Source organism: Sprattus sprattus (assembly GCF_963457725.1).
Source record: "Sprattus sprattus genome assembly, chromosome: 2".
NCBI lineage: Eukaryota > Metazoa > Chordata > Actinopteri > Clupeiformes > Clupeidae > Sprattus > Sprattus sprattus.
In genome coordinates this window covers 13,808,118-13,826,455 of record NC_137921.1, presented here as the reverse complement: position 1 = coordinate 13,826,455, position 18,338 = coordinate 13,808,118, and the positions used below count along the sequence as shown (strand labels likewise).

Below are 18,338 nucleotides of genomic sequence, written 5' to 3'. Positions count from 1 at the left end.
TCAATGTGCTGCACACATGCTTTCCGCATAGGTGTTGTTTGTGGTCAATTTGACACCAGGCTGTTTTAATTGTATAAAATATATACTAGAAATATCAACTTTTTTCATCACATTGTTACTATTCCTGATAAAAGAAATATTTGTTTTATTCCAAATGTTATAGATAACACTATGTACTTAGAAATAACATGGAGTCATAAAAACACCGAAAGGATATCTCTAGTCCACAATCATCTCTTTAGTCTTGCTGATGTTGAGAGAGGCTATTTTCCTGACACCTTGTTGTCAGGGTATCAACCTCCTCTCTGTAGGCTGACTCGTCATTTTCAGTGATGAGGCCCACAATTGTTGTGTCATCAGCAAACTTCATGACTAGATTTGAACTCTGCGTATCCGCACAATCATCCTTGAACAAGGAGAACGGGAGGGGGCTGAGCACACAGCCCTGCGGGTTCCCTGTGGATGAGGTGCGGACACGGATTCTCACCACCTGTGGCCTCCCTGTGAGGAGGTCCAAGATCCACCGACATAGGGAGGTGCTTAGTCCCAGGTCTACGATCTTGGAGACGAGTCTGGAGGGGATGATGGTGTGGGTATAGTATAAATAAGTGTGTACAGGTCTCCACACCTGAGTACTAAATAGCTTCCATATTTATCAGCAACTTGTGACACCAATTTAAACGATAACCTTTTGTTGAGAAGAATCCCCATCCTTCTTCTCCTAGACGAGAGTGTTGCCTCAAAGGCCTCCCCCACCCATTGCCTTTTAAGAAACTCTATCTGCACTGTTTTAAAGTGGAGCTACCGAAATGGTACAAAACGTTGTGTTTTCTAGTACTTTCCTGTAGCCCATTAACATTCCATGTTGAAACCTGAATTGTTAAAGAAGGTTTTCTGACAGTTTTTCATGAGCTATGGAATAACAGTTGTATCTGATGCATTGCTACCTGAGCTAAAAACAGTAGCACCCAACAAACAAGGAGAAAACATACACATACAAAAACACCTACACCCACAACCTATAGACATAAACATGTATGTATATATGTCTATGTACAAACCGAGAGTGAGAGCTGAAGTTTGATATTTTCCGGCATGACCAAACGGTAGAGGTTAGTAAATTGTTTATTATATGGTATTTATCACTCCTTTCATTTTGTAAATGAAAATAAATGGCAATTAAACAAGTCTTCTCATGACACAATGTGTTGCAGGTGTTGTTTGGCAAGCAATTACTTTCTAACTTCAAGTTACAATGATCAATAGAAAACGGACAACATGGCTCAGATAAAATGGCTTTAATTTACAGTAAAGTAACAACACAAGCGATTCAAACTAAGTAAAGTTTCTAGTCTTCATCATCACTTTCAATAGCAAATCTTCACTTCTTCTGAATTTCCTCATGGCTGTTGATGTTTTCATTTTTGATTGGTTTGGCATATACACAGGCTCACATGTACTGTACACTATTAATATTTATTTATTGTGTGATGGACAATTGATTTGTATCATTTAAATGCAAAGAAAACACACTAAATAAAATGTAGAAACTGATATTCCCCACATTTTTAACATTACAAAACATTTCTAAGTTATATAGCAAAATGGAAATGAAAGAGGGCTTTCCATACAAAAAATGAGGGCTGTCAAAGTTAACGCGTTAACCTTTAAAATTATTGTGGTCGAGATTAATACGATCAAATATTTTAACACAGTTAACACAACTTGGTTTACTTCCGGCGTGCGTTGACCCCTGACACAAAACCGCCGCATGCCTGCAGTGAGTAGGAGAGACTGGGATGGTAATTGAAGGTGGAGAGAGCTTAGGGATTGTTGGGCAGAAAGTTTCTGTATATGAGGCAAAATGACGGACCAATCGACAAAACTAAAGTTGTATGTAGCTTTTGTCAAGGTGAATTTAGCTATCACACACTCCACGACTTCTTTAAACTAGACCAGTCCGGGAAAAGGTTACCAACGCTTTTGCAGTTTGGGTTGCCCGGTGACTGTCGGCCCATCAACATAGTTGGGGATGGTGGGCTGACTGAGGTGATTCAAATTGCATCAGGAGACAATTCTTACAATTTACCGTCGATGGGCACCATTGTGTCTTGCTTACATTCCTTGTATGAGGGCGAGAGAGCACAAAAAAATACAATTAACAACAGTGTCTAAAATACACACTGTCTGAATTGATTACTCATTCATTTATAAGATTTAGTCTTAAAGAGGAAAAACAAACTTTTAATCGCAATTAATCTAGATAAAAACATTTCAAAATGTGATATTAATTAGTTAATTTATTTAAAGGAGGGGGGCACTGTGGAGCAAACAGTAGCCTCGACCACATTCGGGCTTAATGCCCATGGAGGACACGGGTTCGGATCCGGCCCGATGTAATTTCTCCTGTCCACTCCCCACCTCTTCTCCCTCTCATTTCCTGTCCCACTCTTCACTAATTTATTGATTAAAAAGACATAAAAAGCCCAAAAACAAATCTTAAAAAAATACAAAAATAATAATAATTGTTTGTGCACAATTATATGTAGCTTTTCAGTAGGTACATTGCAGTGAAATATGTCATTTAATGAGAGCTTTCAGGTACAGACATTTGAAAGTATGATTTTTAACTCTTTGTATCTCTGTATCGAAACAGCAACATTCCTTTCTTTCAGATTTTTACATACCAACCAAGCAGTTTGAATCTTACCCACAATGTGTGGGACAAAAGCATGTTACTCATATGTCAAGATCGTCGAGCACTACAGTAATCAAACTCACATCAGAAGGTGTATCTAGGTAACACTTGCACTACATAGACTCACTGATAAGACCCAAAACACACTCTACTCTTCACAGCCCATGAACACATTACAAAATGTCAAAAACTATGGACAGTTAGCAAGTTGAACAAAGCCCAAAACGATTTAAACTTGAAGCCTGCTCATGAAAGGGCACAAAGGTTTATAGAACACTAAGCTTTGAGTCGTTTGCCTTGACCTAAGTGCAATATACTGCAGTATGTTCAGAACAGTGCTGCCCGGGATCTCACCCAGACACGGAAATCAGAACACATCACCCCAGTCCTCCACTGGCTTCCAATCAACCAGAGAATAATTTTACAAAAGTCCTACTCCTAGTTCATAAGGCCATAAATACTACCGGTATCTCCAGGACCTCCTCACCCCTCATCTCACATCAAGGACTCTTAGGTCCGGAAACGCAAACCTGCTTGCAGTTACCCGGACAAAAATGTCTAGAATGGGAGGTCGTGCCTTCTCCTCGCTGGGGCCACGCCTTTGGAACAAGCTCCGGGAGAACATTAGGGCCCTAGATTCCCTCACTGCTTTTAAATCACACCTCAAAACCCATTTAGTTATATCTGCCTTCACCTAAAGTCCTGGTTTCTGTTTTAATTTATTTTCTGTGTTGTTTTTAGAATGCACTGTTTTAATTGCTATTTAAGCACCTTACCTTTTTTCCTCTCCATTGATTCAAATTGGGAAGCAGTGTGGCCACGACAAATGAGTATGTGCTCTAACTGCCATACCATCGAGCCTGGCTCTTTGGCATTGCGGTCAGAGTGCAGGTTTTGGGATCCTGTAGACCCGGCTGTGTCGACTCTCTCCCTTCGCTACACATATCTTTTGCCACTGGTTGTGAGCCGTGAGCACTTGGCTGCCGGTGCACTCTGGCTAGCATTCACTCGCTCTAGGGACTGTGGCTGAAGTTCTGTGCTACCATCTCTGCTTTCATAGCCTTTGGATAGTGCCATTTAGAGTTAGTGAGTTGTGGGTAATCTTGGACATGTCCTGAAGTCTAGCCTTACTGATCATGTACTCTAGGCCCTTGGACATACAACTACAGTGGTTCCATGGAACACATTTTGAATTGGCTGGGCCCATCTGTACCAGCCACCTTTGACTATGTGACAATTAATGACTGAAATCGGTCCAGTACTGAGAAAGAACGCTAAAACAGACAACAGCAAAATGGCTCCACCTACATACAATCTTTGCCTGGAGTCGCTTACGAGCTGAGGTTTTGCTGGATGACTTTTCCAGTTAACAGAAACTGAACCATTTTATTGTATTTATTGCTGAAGTGTCTGACATTCTGAAATGAGAATGCTTATAATCCGTTCTCTCTCTTGACTGTCTGTTCCCGCTCTGACAAAAGAAAACAGTGTATGACATATGTGGTTACCGATGGATTTGATTTGGAAAGGGCCTCAGGCCCTGCCGGTTCTGCGATCCATGAGTGGTTCTCAACCAAGGGTTGTTGAAATGAAATGTTATGTCTTGGTTTAAACCTTTGATCTCTGTTCCAAAATCACAAGTTCTTGTTATTATTCAGAACAGCAATCATGTATAATTCTGAACTATTGTTTAAAGAAAACTAAACAGAAAATATGATTATTCAAAATGTGTTTACTATTAGTGGTATTACTAAGCTGATATTTTACTAACTTTATTTAACATGTTTAATGTTCAAAAGTAGAAAGGGCCACAGGGCCTACTGGTTCTGCGGTCCATGAACTGGTCTCAACCAATGACCCCCCTCCACAATTTTAGAAGTAGGTTAAGACATCAGCACATTTTCAGTATTTACTATTCAGAGTACTGACCCGACTCAGGACAGAATAAAAAGATCTCTTCACACATATGGAGAGTGCTGACCCTAAAGATACATCTCATACTGAAGATGCATCTCTGTACACATGTGGAGAATGCTCAGGAAAGGTTTTCATTGGTAACTGAGAAGGAAAGGGCTGTTTCTTCTGTGGGGAGGGGGTTCTGTTGCACAGATGAGGGCAGTTGCTGGAGGTGATGGAGTCAGTTGCCCTGTCGGGCGCCCTCTCTCTTCTTAAAGCCTCGAAGACAGGAGGAGCAGAGGGTGGAGGTAAACAGCTCCCTGTAGTTGGCCGAAACCAGGTTATACAGCACCGGATTGATGGCTGAGCTCACATAAAAGAGCACGTTTGTCACCATGTAAAAGTAGTGGTAGAAGTCATACAGGCGTCTGTTTATAGGCAAAGGGGACAGGAGAGGACACATTTTTTTAAAAACTAGTCCAGGCAATATTAAACTGAATACTTAAACTCCACATAGAAAACATATTAATGAGAGATCAAGATCACAGACATCAGAAAGATTATTTATATAAGTATATCTGTATTTTAAGCTTTTCTTTAGTCGCAGAATTCAGATGGGTATTCATTGATGGGTTACTAGATTGACAACACGCAGAGTTCACGGACCATTGACACCACTCAAGAACTGCCACTAATTTGTACGTTTGAAGGGAGAATTGCTCAGTGTTCGATATAACTGCTTTTCAGGAGTCACTTGGAGTCCACATATTTTCAATAAGACCTTGTCTCCTGTGTTTGCCTACGATTACATGGGCAGCGCCACTTAACACTCTCTACCACCTGCCAAAGGCAGCCAGACCCACAAGCAAATTCTACACCATCCTGCTAATCAGGGAGGGCAGAGTGTGGAAAAGGGCGCTGTGCTCATCAATCTGCACTCAACCAAACTTCCTGTCGGTGATTAGTTCAGCTACAGATAGATGCTCAAGGTCAAGGGCCCTTGTCTTTGTGTGGATTGTGTGGATGTGGATCTGTAATTCAATGGGTTACCAGCTCCTCAGACCTCCTGCACTGAAGTTTTCAATCTATCTTCTATCTTGTATCCATTTGCTTCTCTCTGTTCTGAGCATAAACATTTTTCTAAAGCTAATCAAGAGAATAGAGCGCTAAAACCGGGCACCCACAGCAGGATTGAGAATCATTATAATTCTAATAATTTAAATTGTAATAATTAAAATTCATAATTATAATTCACAGGCCTTGCATTTGGTCACTTTTACAATCCTGCTCCTGCTGCAGCAGCTAACGTTTAGCGCTGTAAGGCTACAAGTAGTTAACAAGTAACAATGAAAATTCACAGAGCAGAATTAACAGTTTAGGTGTTGGCTGTCGTATCATGGTTTCCAAAGTAGATTGGAGAGACTAAGGGCTAGTTAACTGTGCCTCACACCACCACCAACACCCAGGCAATGGACCGGACCCCTGCGGGCCGGAACCCTAACCCGGACTTACTCTGTCCACTCGATGATGTAGCAGAACAGGAGACGCCGTATGTGATATGGCAGCCAGCATACAACAAAGGCAATCACCACCACACCTGTCCAAAGAAACGTGTATGTATACAATCATTTCAATCAAAGCTCTAACAAAAACACAACTTATAGGTTATTAAAGCTAATATACTGTAGTTTATTATGTCTTTGGCTTCCCTGGTTGCAGTCAGACGGGGTACAAATCTGAGTCAAACCTGTCTTGGTGTTAACTGCTATGTGGCATATAGACCTTTCTAGTGGAATCTAGTGAGTTATAACTGCCCTGCAGAAATCTCCACAGGAGAGCAGATATCCATTAAAGATAAAGTCCTCAATCCTGGCAAACGATTGTTGATATTATTGTTGAATTAAATACATCCCTCCCTTCACTGCACCTGAAGCAATGCTGTTGATTGGACTAGTGTATTGCTCCGTCCGATCGACTTTGTTTAAAATGTACATAGGCAGGATTGTGTATCAAGGCGGGAGTTGTTTTGAGCATACTCTCAGATCGGAGAGCTAGAGGACGGACTGGGTGGAGAAATTTGCTAAATTGGACAAAATGAGAATTGGATTCTAATCAAGGACTGTCCCTTTAAGTATACAGTACAGTGTGTTGTAAGGAGGTTCCCTTTTTGCCCATCACAGGCATACTGACACCTGGTATACAGTACATGGGGGGGAAGAGGAAAACACTCACGCAGGACTGCCACACCGTGGCGCAACGATCGGGCACGTGCTGGTTCAGTGACATCACTGGACGCCAGGGGGCTGCGAGAGTGATGTAGCAAAGCCTGCTGGGAAAGACGCTGCAGCTGTCGGCCAATGAGCCAGTTGAGGATGGACACCACTGCCATAGGTACCACAAACGACAGCAGGGCGTTGACCTTCACAACAAAAGAGGTAGGGAGAGAGGTGGACAGATGGGTTATAAACCTGTCTTGCCTTCTCTGGTCACCTGCCCACTGTGTGTACCTGTGCTCTCTCTCCCTCTTTCTGCAGCAGGTGGAATTGTGTTCTGGTGTGTGTGGTTCCTCTTTCTGCAGCAGGTGGAATTGTGTTCAGGTGAGGGTCGTTCCTCTTTCTGCAGCAGGGGGATAAGGGGCCTGGTCTCGCCACTCAGGCTGTCTTCATTCTCTCAGTCAGTATATGGCTTTTGTGAGCCATTCATTTGATAATACACTGTACTATTGTTCTTTACCGTGGTCATTCATTCTTTAGTAAATTGAATAATTTTTTTATTTATTATTTGCAATCCACCTGTGGCCTCTCTTTCATGTTACCGTGCCTTGAGTGAAGAATGTGTATCAGATGGATGTGCAGAATGGAATGGGCAAGCCCCTTCTGCCCTGGGCATCAGCTTCTGGGCCTGGGTCATGTACAGTGTATAGCACTGCTAAGAAAAACACGTTACAAAACCGAGGGACTCGCATTCCAAAGTCAACCTCAAGCAGACAAGAAGCCCCTTTTTGAACTTGGTTCTGCTGAATGCTTCTTCCCTTTAAAGCTTTGTTTCAAAACTAGCAAGATAACGACCTAAAAGGCATGCAAAAAAACTTTCTAGCACCACCAGCGGCCGAGTTGACACTGATAGAAGGTTGCCGACACACTAACTGGTGCCTTTTTGGCCTTATAGCTGGCAATGTCATGCTGTGAAAGCTTTTCTTCCATTTTTGCAGGGTGTTCCAGCCATGAACACTACATAAGGTATATCCTGGAAGGCTAGGTGGAGGGACACAGGTGTTTATCTGTCTTTCACATGACCATATGCTATCAAAATTAATTTGAGGCTGGTACCAAAACTAGTTGCCTTTAAAACCATACCTCAAAAAGTGTCAAATTGTTGGATAGTGTTACTTTAAGAGTGAACTTTTTCTTTATCTCTGGCTGTTTGAGGACTTTATTCTTTGTCTTTTTGCTTTGTTATTGTAAGTGTGCGGTATAGTGCAGTATAACTGCAAATGAATAACGTCAGATCACTTGTAAGAAGAGCGTCTGACAATTTAAATATGGTTTCATCAAGCTGCAGTGAAAGGAACTGAACTTGAGGAGGTGGAACTGCTGAAAGTAAAATTTTCCATCGGGTCTGAAATGGTTGGTCATTCTACTCAGACACAATGGGACCTTGTTGTTTAAAGCATCACAGATAAGTCATCTAATAAACTCTTTTGGCTTGCATGTCAGCATCAAACACATTTGCGTTACCATGGTGAGACGAAATGTCAATGGGAGATATGCCTCTTCAGCAGAGCCAACAGTATTCAGAACAGCTGGCAACAGTCCAATCATTAGATCCACACGGTTTTATTAACTCTCTACTCAGCTTCAATATGGTCAATATTGGGCTCTTTGTGTTGTGTGATTTAATTAGATCCTTTAACTGGAGCTCTCTGTACATCTATTCTTTAGAGACCACATTTATGGAGAATATAGTACCTCAGGTACCTCAGGAGTTAGATTGCAATAATTTGCTTTGATATTTTATGTTAACAATCAGAGATGCCATGCTTGATTGCATAACTATAATATTAAGCTTAGCTTTTCAATTATTTATACAAGCATTTAAATATAAACATAAAGCTACAAGAACACATACATAAATGCAAGGGTAAAGACAGAACAATTCCATTTACACTAGCAACGCCATTTCATCATGCTGATGTAGATTTAACATTGAAGATATGATAATAATTGTATTTTAATGATTCAATGTGGAAAGCGATAATGTTTCCATACACAGGTCGTGATTTCTTATAGCTTCCATTTAATATACAGTATAATATTTATGTTTCTTTGGAAAAACTTTAAAGTATCAGTGATCTGTCTGCTACACCACACTTACCTGTAGCACAGTTTTGACAGTAGCCGTGGACACAATGGGAGTGCAGATCATCGCAAGTCCTACGTTATGCTGCCCCATGATGAAAAGCATTGACGAAGCGAGGAAAAGCGACATCACCCATAGCCCACATATTAGCTTACGGGTGCGCCCCCGCGACATGACCCTCTTCGCCTTAAACGGATGGCAAATTGCCATGTAACGCTCCACACTGAGGCTGGTGATATTGAGCGCGGTGGCGTACGAACATCCGTCCCGAAGGAAGTAATAGCTTCTGCAGACAACGTCCCCGAATGCCCATGGGTGATGGATCCAGATGAAGTTATAGAGCTCGACCGGCATGCACAGGATAAGTATTAGGAGATCGGATGCTGCCAGGCTCGCCAAATGGTAGTGCACGGTACTCTGCAGATTCTGTGAAGAGTCCTTCTTACACATTATGTAGAGGGTAATAGAGTTTCCGAGACAGCCCACTGTAAAAAGCACCGCGTAAATGACAGTTACCAGGACTTTTGAGTAGATGTCTGTGTTCACATCCAAAAAGTCCTCTTCTGTCAGATTGCTAACGTTACTTGTTTGGAACATTTGTGAACAGTTAACCGGAGGCAAAAGCTACCGCGCCAAAACACGAAATTGGAGAATGTAAAATGTCCTTAATAGTGATGCATTAGGCACATACATTACAAGGCAAAAGCTCTGCCAGACGAAGATGCATCCGACGAAAAGTGAGCGTCTTGTGACTAACATGTGTCGTGCGTAAACAGAAATCCTTGCGCTTATAGATAGTCGATAGAGGGCAAGTCTGGCGATGAAGAAATGCGCAGCTTTGCACATGAGGGCTGACATGCGTGTTGACGAATTATGATGGAATAGATTGTTTACTGTGGTGCCGTGCCAATCACCAATCATGTATTTGGAAAAGTTTTTTTTCTAGTAACCAGTCAAGGTACTTGACTTTTGAATGATTGCACATGTCCTTGAATGGATTTTTTTAATAGTGATATTTCGAGCGCACAGGCAGCTTCTGACAAAGGATGCACGTTAGCAAAGCCGGCCTTGAGTCTCTTTGAGCGCATAACAATATTGCTTTTTGTTTTACATGCAGGGCTCTGTCTGTGTTGCATGTAGGGTTTCAAAGATATAAATGCATAAAAGCTCCGTGTTTTGATTGTGGACAAACGCGGAGTAGAGGGACAGGGCCTGCAGCCCCCTATGCGTGTCTTGAGCTGATGTTTGTATGGCATATGTTTAGAGTCTGATGTTTGTATGCACCGCTGGATTGGCCATAGGGCATGGCGGGCAAATGCCCGGTGGCCTGAAGCCTTTTATTTTTTTTTTATTCATGCCAAACTAACGGGTCTAACGGAGCAGGCCACGTTAACTTCAATGCAGGCCACATTGACGCCAATTTTAATTGAACAGGCAGAATTACACGCGGACCTTGGCCTTCAATTACTGTAGCTAAAGTTTTCAGCACTAACTTCCTTATTAATAGAAATAAATGTCTCGACAACTATTTATACTCCTATAATACCGTACGTATCTTCGTCATGGTGGGTATTATTTTTGCAAAAAAAATTGTAGCAATTTAGAACAACAGCACATGATTAACCTACATACACTGAAGGAACAATAAAGAGAAACGATTCAGTGAAACGAATAAGTTATTTTCTTTGGTATTTTGTCATTCAGAATTTCAGATTTGCAGTGGGGATTTCTGGGTAACATGTTTAACACTGTTAATGGACCAGATCATTTAAATATTCGTCTCGCGAGAAAGGTAACAGAGTGATATTAAGGCTGCTAACTGTCAATAGCAAAGGAGCAAGACTGCTATACCTATTGTGAAGGCTACACGAGTTTATTGAAAATGTCTTATAAACACAAAAGTGGCAGTAAGAAAAGGCAAGAGAGAAACGAGCTGCAGGAGAACGTGGCAAAGCTACCCAAATTAGATTATTTAGATTTTTCAACAAACGTTCGCCAGTCCGTGGAGTCTGCTAGTGCTACGGACGACCCTCCTGCTAGCACGCAAGGCTCGTCGAATGCCATTCAAATAGGTGAGTTAGTACAAGGGTATTTGATGGGCTGCCATGCCCCCTTTAACAAGTCGCAGTGGAGCACCCGTTTCATTATGTGTTTTTCAGATGTGGGTAAAGCAGGTGTGTCGCTTGTCATCCGTGTTTTAAGAACGCTTTAGCACACTTTGACCCGGTGTTTACGTTACCGCGAGTCCGAGCGCGTCCTGTCTACTTTCAAAGAGCAAGCCGGGATGTCGGGATGTCGGGCCATCTGTGACCGCACCATGGCCAGGAGGATGGAAAACAGAACGTGTGTGTCTGTGTTTAATAATTTAGTAAGTTTCATCGTGTCTGCGTTGCTTGTATACACAATTTAAATATCCTATTGAAACTTCTTCTTGTAAATATTGTTAATACATTGTTTGCTGTTCCTCTTAATAAATTAGTTAATTACGTTATGTTGGACGTCTGTCATTTTTAAGATCAGGGTTATCGTAAACAGTGCTATCTAGGCTACTTTCTGACCATTTCTAACGAGTTAAACAAGATTTCGTTCTTTGTGTACACACCTGTCACAATCATATCAATTACAAACATCTTTGTTTAGCGTAATAGGGAACGCCAAAGTAACTATAGGGCCCGTCAAAATAACGTTACGCCACTGTACAGATGTCATCATTGACAGGGTAGTCGAGAAGAGCGATCTGATGAAAAGGCTGCTTTTGTGATGAGGTAAAATAATACGCTGACTTGAAACACTCATAGTGGATCAGATTAAGTTAATTAATATGTTTTAATATAATTCCTTTACTTAAATTTAAGTAACAAGGTTGAAAGAAATGACATGTCTAAATAGTAATGTGACCTACGGTCAATAGATCATACTTTTGATAAGCCTACGATAACAGTATTTTGGGAGAACTTTTCATAAAGCTTCTCATAGTGTTAAAATGTTTGTGTCTCCTAGTGCACATTGATCGTTTAAGTCAGTGATTCCCAACAAGGGGTAAGTGGTACATACCACCTGAGGTGCGCAAGCAAACTGCAGGGGGTATGTGGATAAATTAACGAATGTGTGCAGCATAGTCACTGCATGAGTGAAGGGGTACTCATGGTGTGACAAAAAGGCTTAAGGGGTACGCATGTCAAAAGCAGTTGTGGAAAAAACCCACGCTGTCACACAGCGCGCTTACATTTTTCCCCGTCAATACCTGGTGGTGGCCTGCTCTTGGTTAAAAATGCCCGGCCTGAAAAATTTCCCCAGTCCAGCCCTGTTTGTATGGCATATGTTTAGACAATACTGAAGTGAAATAAATGTGGCTGTATGGTACCATAACATATCATGTACTGTTACTTACTTTACGTTTGAAAAGAAGAACTCAAAATGTCTAGGAACTCAAATTATTGAAAGCTCATAGATAATTAGATGAGATCAACTCACAAAAGTAATTTTAATAAACACATAACTCAATTCACAGGTTTAGAAAAAACACTCTCTTTGCAATACTCCTATGTGTACTTTCCACTACACCAAAACTACTGTTTGTGGTGCTTTGAAAATAAATTGAATAAAACATAGTGTTCTACCTTTACGAATAGCTCATTTTGTAAATGTAATTCTATTTTCTATTTGTATAGATCTGGGCTATAGGGGGACTAAATATGACACAGCCATCAGTCAGGCCGTTTGATTTGTGTGTGTGTGTGTGTGTGTGTGGAGAAATGCAGGTTACCTGGCCTAATCAGATAAATGGAAGAGCTCAATCATAGACTCCCCTGCTGTCTATAAGGCTCGGCCAAATGGGATCATCAATTGGCTCAAAACAACATCACAAATGGGCTTAACCTTCTTTGCCATTTAGCTGGCCACAGAGACATTGACCTTGATGTTGATTGTAAGAAGGAAGATGAATAGGTCCATACTCTTGGTAAACAAAAATAGCAGTGTTGTAAGAAAGGAAAAACAAAAGATAAAGTACTTCTTCAAGCACAAACAGGTTTAAGCATTCTGTTTTGTAATGCTATCGCCTCTGCTGCTGTGGAGGTATTGGGTGGCTTGGTGTTACACGTCCCTGCTTCCATTGTAGCTATGTCATGATTTAATTTAATATATTGATATATCATCATCATCATTATAAATATCAATATGTAATGCCATGGCCTATTTTGAATAGCATGTATATAGCGCTTTTCTACTCATAGAGCACTCAAAGTGCTTTGCACATTAATGCCTCAGACATGTGCCCATTCATAAACCGATGGTGGAGGTTACTAGCTAAGGTGCCAACCTTCACATTGTTGTTTCACTAAACGTAGTTGAGATGACAGCTATGGGAGTTCCATGCGTTTTTATCATGGCAGATTGATGGGGGTTGGCAGAGATGACGGTGCCCACCGCTTACAGGCCTCTACGTGTCACAAGGCTCCAATGCAAAGAAAACAAGTCTTTATGTCAGTCTGTGTGTGTTGGTCTGTGGGTCGGGTTTCACCCAAGACAAAACTAATGGCCTGTATGGAGCATGACTGACTCTGCCCTTTGCTATGGTGCTATGGTGATGTGTTATGATTGCCTGATAAGATTATGATGAATATGTTTTGTTCAGTGAAACCACTCAGAGTTAGGGATGCACAATATTGAATTTTAGCCGATATCCGATATGCCGATATTTACAAGCTCATTTTGGCCGATTGCCGATGCCGATACCGATATATTCACCTCAGCTTTTTAATTATTGAAAAGTCTCTCCTGTACTAGAATTAATCTGTTATTATGCTAGGGTATTGCTGGGTATTGCTGTAAATACAGGACATTACATGTATCATTTTAGACATAGACATTCACTCATGAAACTGAAATGGTTTCAAATATGGCAGATTTATTTATATTTTCACGTCACAATTTTCATACTTGAAAAGTACCTCCTTGAACTTGAACAACTACACTCTGGAAATGCAGCTTGGCTTCCTTGGCAAGCTAACATTGGTTAAAAGACTTACAGTTTAATAACGTCCCTTGTAGGATTTCTAGACTAATCTATGTAACGTTATTGCCAAGTTAGCTGTATAAATTCCACATACAAAAGTAAGCCATGTACAGATAGCGTGGGCTTGTGACATAACGTTTCACATCCCGTGAAATGAGGTATCATCAACTTCTCTAGTGTCACGTAGCATGCAAGCTAACAAGCTAGTGTTGTCTAGCTAACTCCGTAACTTATTCACGGCTATTAGCGCGACAGGTAATGTTGTAAAGCGTGGCACGCGGGTGGTCTGCATCTATGCATGCAACCTACGTTATGGCCAAGCTGCATCTCCTCCTCCTTCTCCTGAAAAGTTTTCTGACAAATAAGTTATAACCAATTTGCCATCATCCTCTGATACTGTGAAGTACTGCCACACAGCCGACGCTCATAAACATTTGCTTTGCGTGCGCATAATTTACACGTCAACTTATCGGCCAGGAATATCGGCAGAAATGTTTCATATCTGCAGATACCGATAATAAAGTTTTGAAGCCGATATCTGCCGATACTGATGTCATGCCGATATTATCGTGCATCCCTACTCAGAGTTAATTAATTTGAAGCTAACACTAAAATGCGATAGATTATGTGAATTCATCCTGAGTCGGATTTAAACTGATTTGTCAAATGGAGCAGGTAAAGAAGTCCAAGGCTGGTAGATTGATCTGCACACTTAAGGGTACTGCTAAGCTTTCCAGTGTACCTGAATGTTAGACTTTGATAACTTACTGCATACTTACTGATAACTGCATGATCACATGGATGTCATTGTAGTCACACACACACTCTCTAGGTAATGTCGTATTTCTGTCAAGTGCATAGACAAATTATGAAGAGATTTTAATAAATTCAGTTGCACTAGTGTAAGAGTTCTTCAACCTTGCATTAAACTGACATTAAAAAATGTTCAAAGTTGAATAAATTAACAAGCTAATTAATTAACAAGCTAAACTCCATCCCAAGCCTGCTGAAGGTTTTTCTTGGAGCCAACCATAGTTGTTCCCCCAGACCACACCCGTCTGGCACACACATCAAATTGTGAAATAATGTTGTAAAAATATAGCAGCACAACAAACATAATTATCATGCAGCTGTGAGATTCAGTCAGAAATCCGTTTTTTTTGGAACATCTGTTAAATGGCTGCCTTGAACTCTAACATTTGGAGGTGTGTCCAACAGTAAGTGTTGTGGTAAATTAATGCGCTAGTATTTGTTCTCCTCTCACAGTCACACTGTGCTCTTAAGGATGCCGGGGCCACACACTGCCAGGCAAGCAGAGAGCCAAGCATCATGAAACAAAGACATGCACCAGCCGAGAGCGAAGCATAAATGAAACAAAGACATGCACCAGCCGAGAGCAAAGCATAAATGAAACAAAGTCATGACCCAAGCAGAGAGCGAAGTATCAATAAAAACAAAGACAAGACCCAGTGGAGCACAGCTGCACACCGACTATACAGTACAGGCGCATGCTGAGTCACCTTTTCATGCTTGTCCTCAAACACGTTCCATTTCCTCATTATGGGATTCATTATGCAAATTATGAATCACTCTTGGACTCCCTGGGAGGTTTTAATCACGGCTGTGTGGTGTAGGCTTTTGTTAGGGGTAATTAACCACTGCACTAATTGGTTTCATTTCATATTTCTGTTGTAGGAGAAACGTAATGTTAGCCCTCTGAGGAGGTGACTTTCCCATTCAAGCTTTCCATAATATGAAAAGAATAGTGTCAACAGCTTTAGGCTTTTTACGTTTTTAAGAAGAATGAAATGTTGCCATAAGACAACACCGTACAAACTAATTTATTTCAGAAACTTCTCAAATGATGGGGAAACCTGCAGGGATTTCACAGACATTCTCAGTTTGTCACTAAACGAGGTGAATAAAGAGGAATGAGGTAAAACAAATATTCTTAAATTATTTTAATAAGAAGAACCACTTATTTTCTTTGTGATTCCCTTTTGAATTTACAGATCAATCATTGAATCAACCGATCGGAAAAAGGAAATTGATCTGTCTTCCTATAACTTTCTCAGAACAATCTGCTGAAACTAAATATAGATACTTGTATATAATTTACTTCATACAATCAGTGTGTATTCAGTTGTGTAGTCATCCCTTATGCATTAAATGGAAACATGAATCCTCTGTGCGTTAAAACACTTCTTCCTGTTCGGTTAGATAATGGCCACTGACAGCTTTATGAGGATATTGAAAATCAGTGAGTTTGCTACATCGTCTGGGCATTTTCCCAAAATTTGCCTGAGGCTGAAACAGCCCAAGTCACAATCAGGTCTTCGCTGCCAGGCGACAGGGAGGGCAGTCAAATTGCCCATCTGATTTGCCAGTAAATGTCAGCTTTGGATTGAAAAAAAGGAAAAACGTGTAAAGCATACAGTTTGCCTAGGGAACTTGGCATAGAGCAAATGAAGGACTGATGTCTACCACAAAAGCATTTTTAAAACACGGGTCAATGTGTAGGCTTCTGGTCAATTTCAGATATGGATATAAAAGTCAATATCAGGGTACTTCAACCACTAAGAAACAGAGACACATCAGTAGAAAATATTACGTAGATTTGCACGTTGGATTCACGTAAAATTTAAGACGTGGTCTCCACAAAATAGGAGAAATAATGGGACTCTGTTTCCAAATTAAGTGACTTTCATATATTGAGGGGGTGCTGCCTGATCTAAGGGAAAATTAAGATGAACGTATGTATTTTTATATTTTGTGTCCTAATACACTGTTGTTATCACCCCTGCTGCTATAAATCACTAGGCTTTAAGTCAGTGCAATGACCTTGTTTCAAGAGTTCATGACCAGCAGCAGGCTTACGTCTTCTCCGTCCTTACAATAAAGCTCAGTATATTTTTGTCAGATGATGTAAAGCCATCCTCAAGGCTTGCTTAGTCTTGTGTCTGCAACTATGCCCCATGGAAATCATATGATTTTTTTGTTCTTGGCATTATCCTTATGAACCCCTCAATCTTGTCTGGTTATGTACTGTTATGTGTGAAACCATCTGAGGTTATCGATACTAAAAATAACTAAGTTATTCATTATTTCACACATGTATTCAAGAATCTCCAAAGGTACAAATATGAATTAAATAGTAACGTAATTTGAAATTCCAAATACATTTACATGAATTCAAAAGATGTTTATTACCACATTTCCCCATACATTGGCTGTGCCCTTGAACATACAAAGCAGGCTTAGTTGGAAGGCATTTCTAACTTGTACAGCCAGCATTTATTCTAAGTAGCCTACATGACAGCAGGTTGACTAAGGTGTTATGGTAGTTGAAGCAGCAATACAGAGTTCTGTTCCAAAACTAGCAAGCTTCATACCTGAAAGGCATGCATAATTCTTGCAAACACCAATAGATAGTTTTAGATAGACACTCATATAAGCTTGCCAACACATGTCTTTTGGCAGTATAGCTGGCAATGTCATGCTGAGCGAGCTTTTCTTCAATTTGTGCAGGATGAACCAGTTCGGAACACAGAACTACATAATACATATCCTGGATGGCTAGTGGGAAAGACACAGGTGTTTATCTGTCCTTCACATGACCCTAGTGTTGTGTGTGCAAACACTACGCGAAACACGGGAGCCTCATAAGTTCAACTGTTTACTGAAACTTATTCCAACTGACACACCGACCGGAAACACATCATCCGATACATTAAAATACAGGCATGCTATCAAAATACGGGCATGCCGTAAACACTGTCATGGATACATAACATTTTCCCCCCTCTCCAGGGGAGATCCAACCCACATCCCTGAGTGAGATATAACACGAATATTATAGTATATAATAACAATAATATAATAATTATAGTAGATAATCAGAATACATTGTTAATGACTTCAGTCCGGCCCAAACATATTATGACAAGGCTATTTAAAAGGTAAAGTGCTTAAGAACACCAGACTAAAGTAACTCGAACAGTCTTGATGAGGTTAAAACCTGCAAGATAAAATGCAATCAATTCAATACATTCAAAGATAGTAATTCAATAAATTCAATACATTTAAACATAGTAATTCAATACATTCAATACATTTAAGCATAGTAATTCAATAAATTCATACATAGTAATTCATAAATTCAATACATTTAAACATAGTAATTCAATACATTCAATACCTTTAAGCAAAGTAATTCAATAAATTCGTACATAGTAATTCTATAAATCCAATACATTCAAACATAGTAATTCCTGAGGTAGCCCGGTTTGGCGCGGGCACGGACTGGTCGTGCTGCAGGATTGACTGGGCCTCCAGAGTCCGGATCAGGATCTCGGCTGGCCTCCAGGT

General features: G+C 40.6%; 1 protein-coding gene across 1 annotated transcript; it reads right to left on the bottom strand.

Annotated features, from left to right (window-relative positions):
* Positions 1–4,835: 4,835 nt before the first annotated feature.
* LOC308381010 (neurotensin receptor type 1-like) lies at positions 4,836–9,550 on the bottom strand (the record flags this gene model as incomplete). The annotated part of the gene is made up of 4 exons (XM_080858497.1): positions 4,836–5,022; positions 6,107–6,191; positions 6,827–7,013; positions 8,969–9,550. The coding sequence occupies 4 exons, from the start codon at positions 9,548–9,550 to the stop codon at positions 4,836–4,838; spliced, it is 1,041 nt and encodes a 346-aa protein (XP_080714623.1).
* Positions 9,551–18,338: the final 8,788 nt, after the last annotated feature.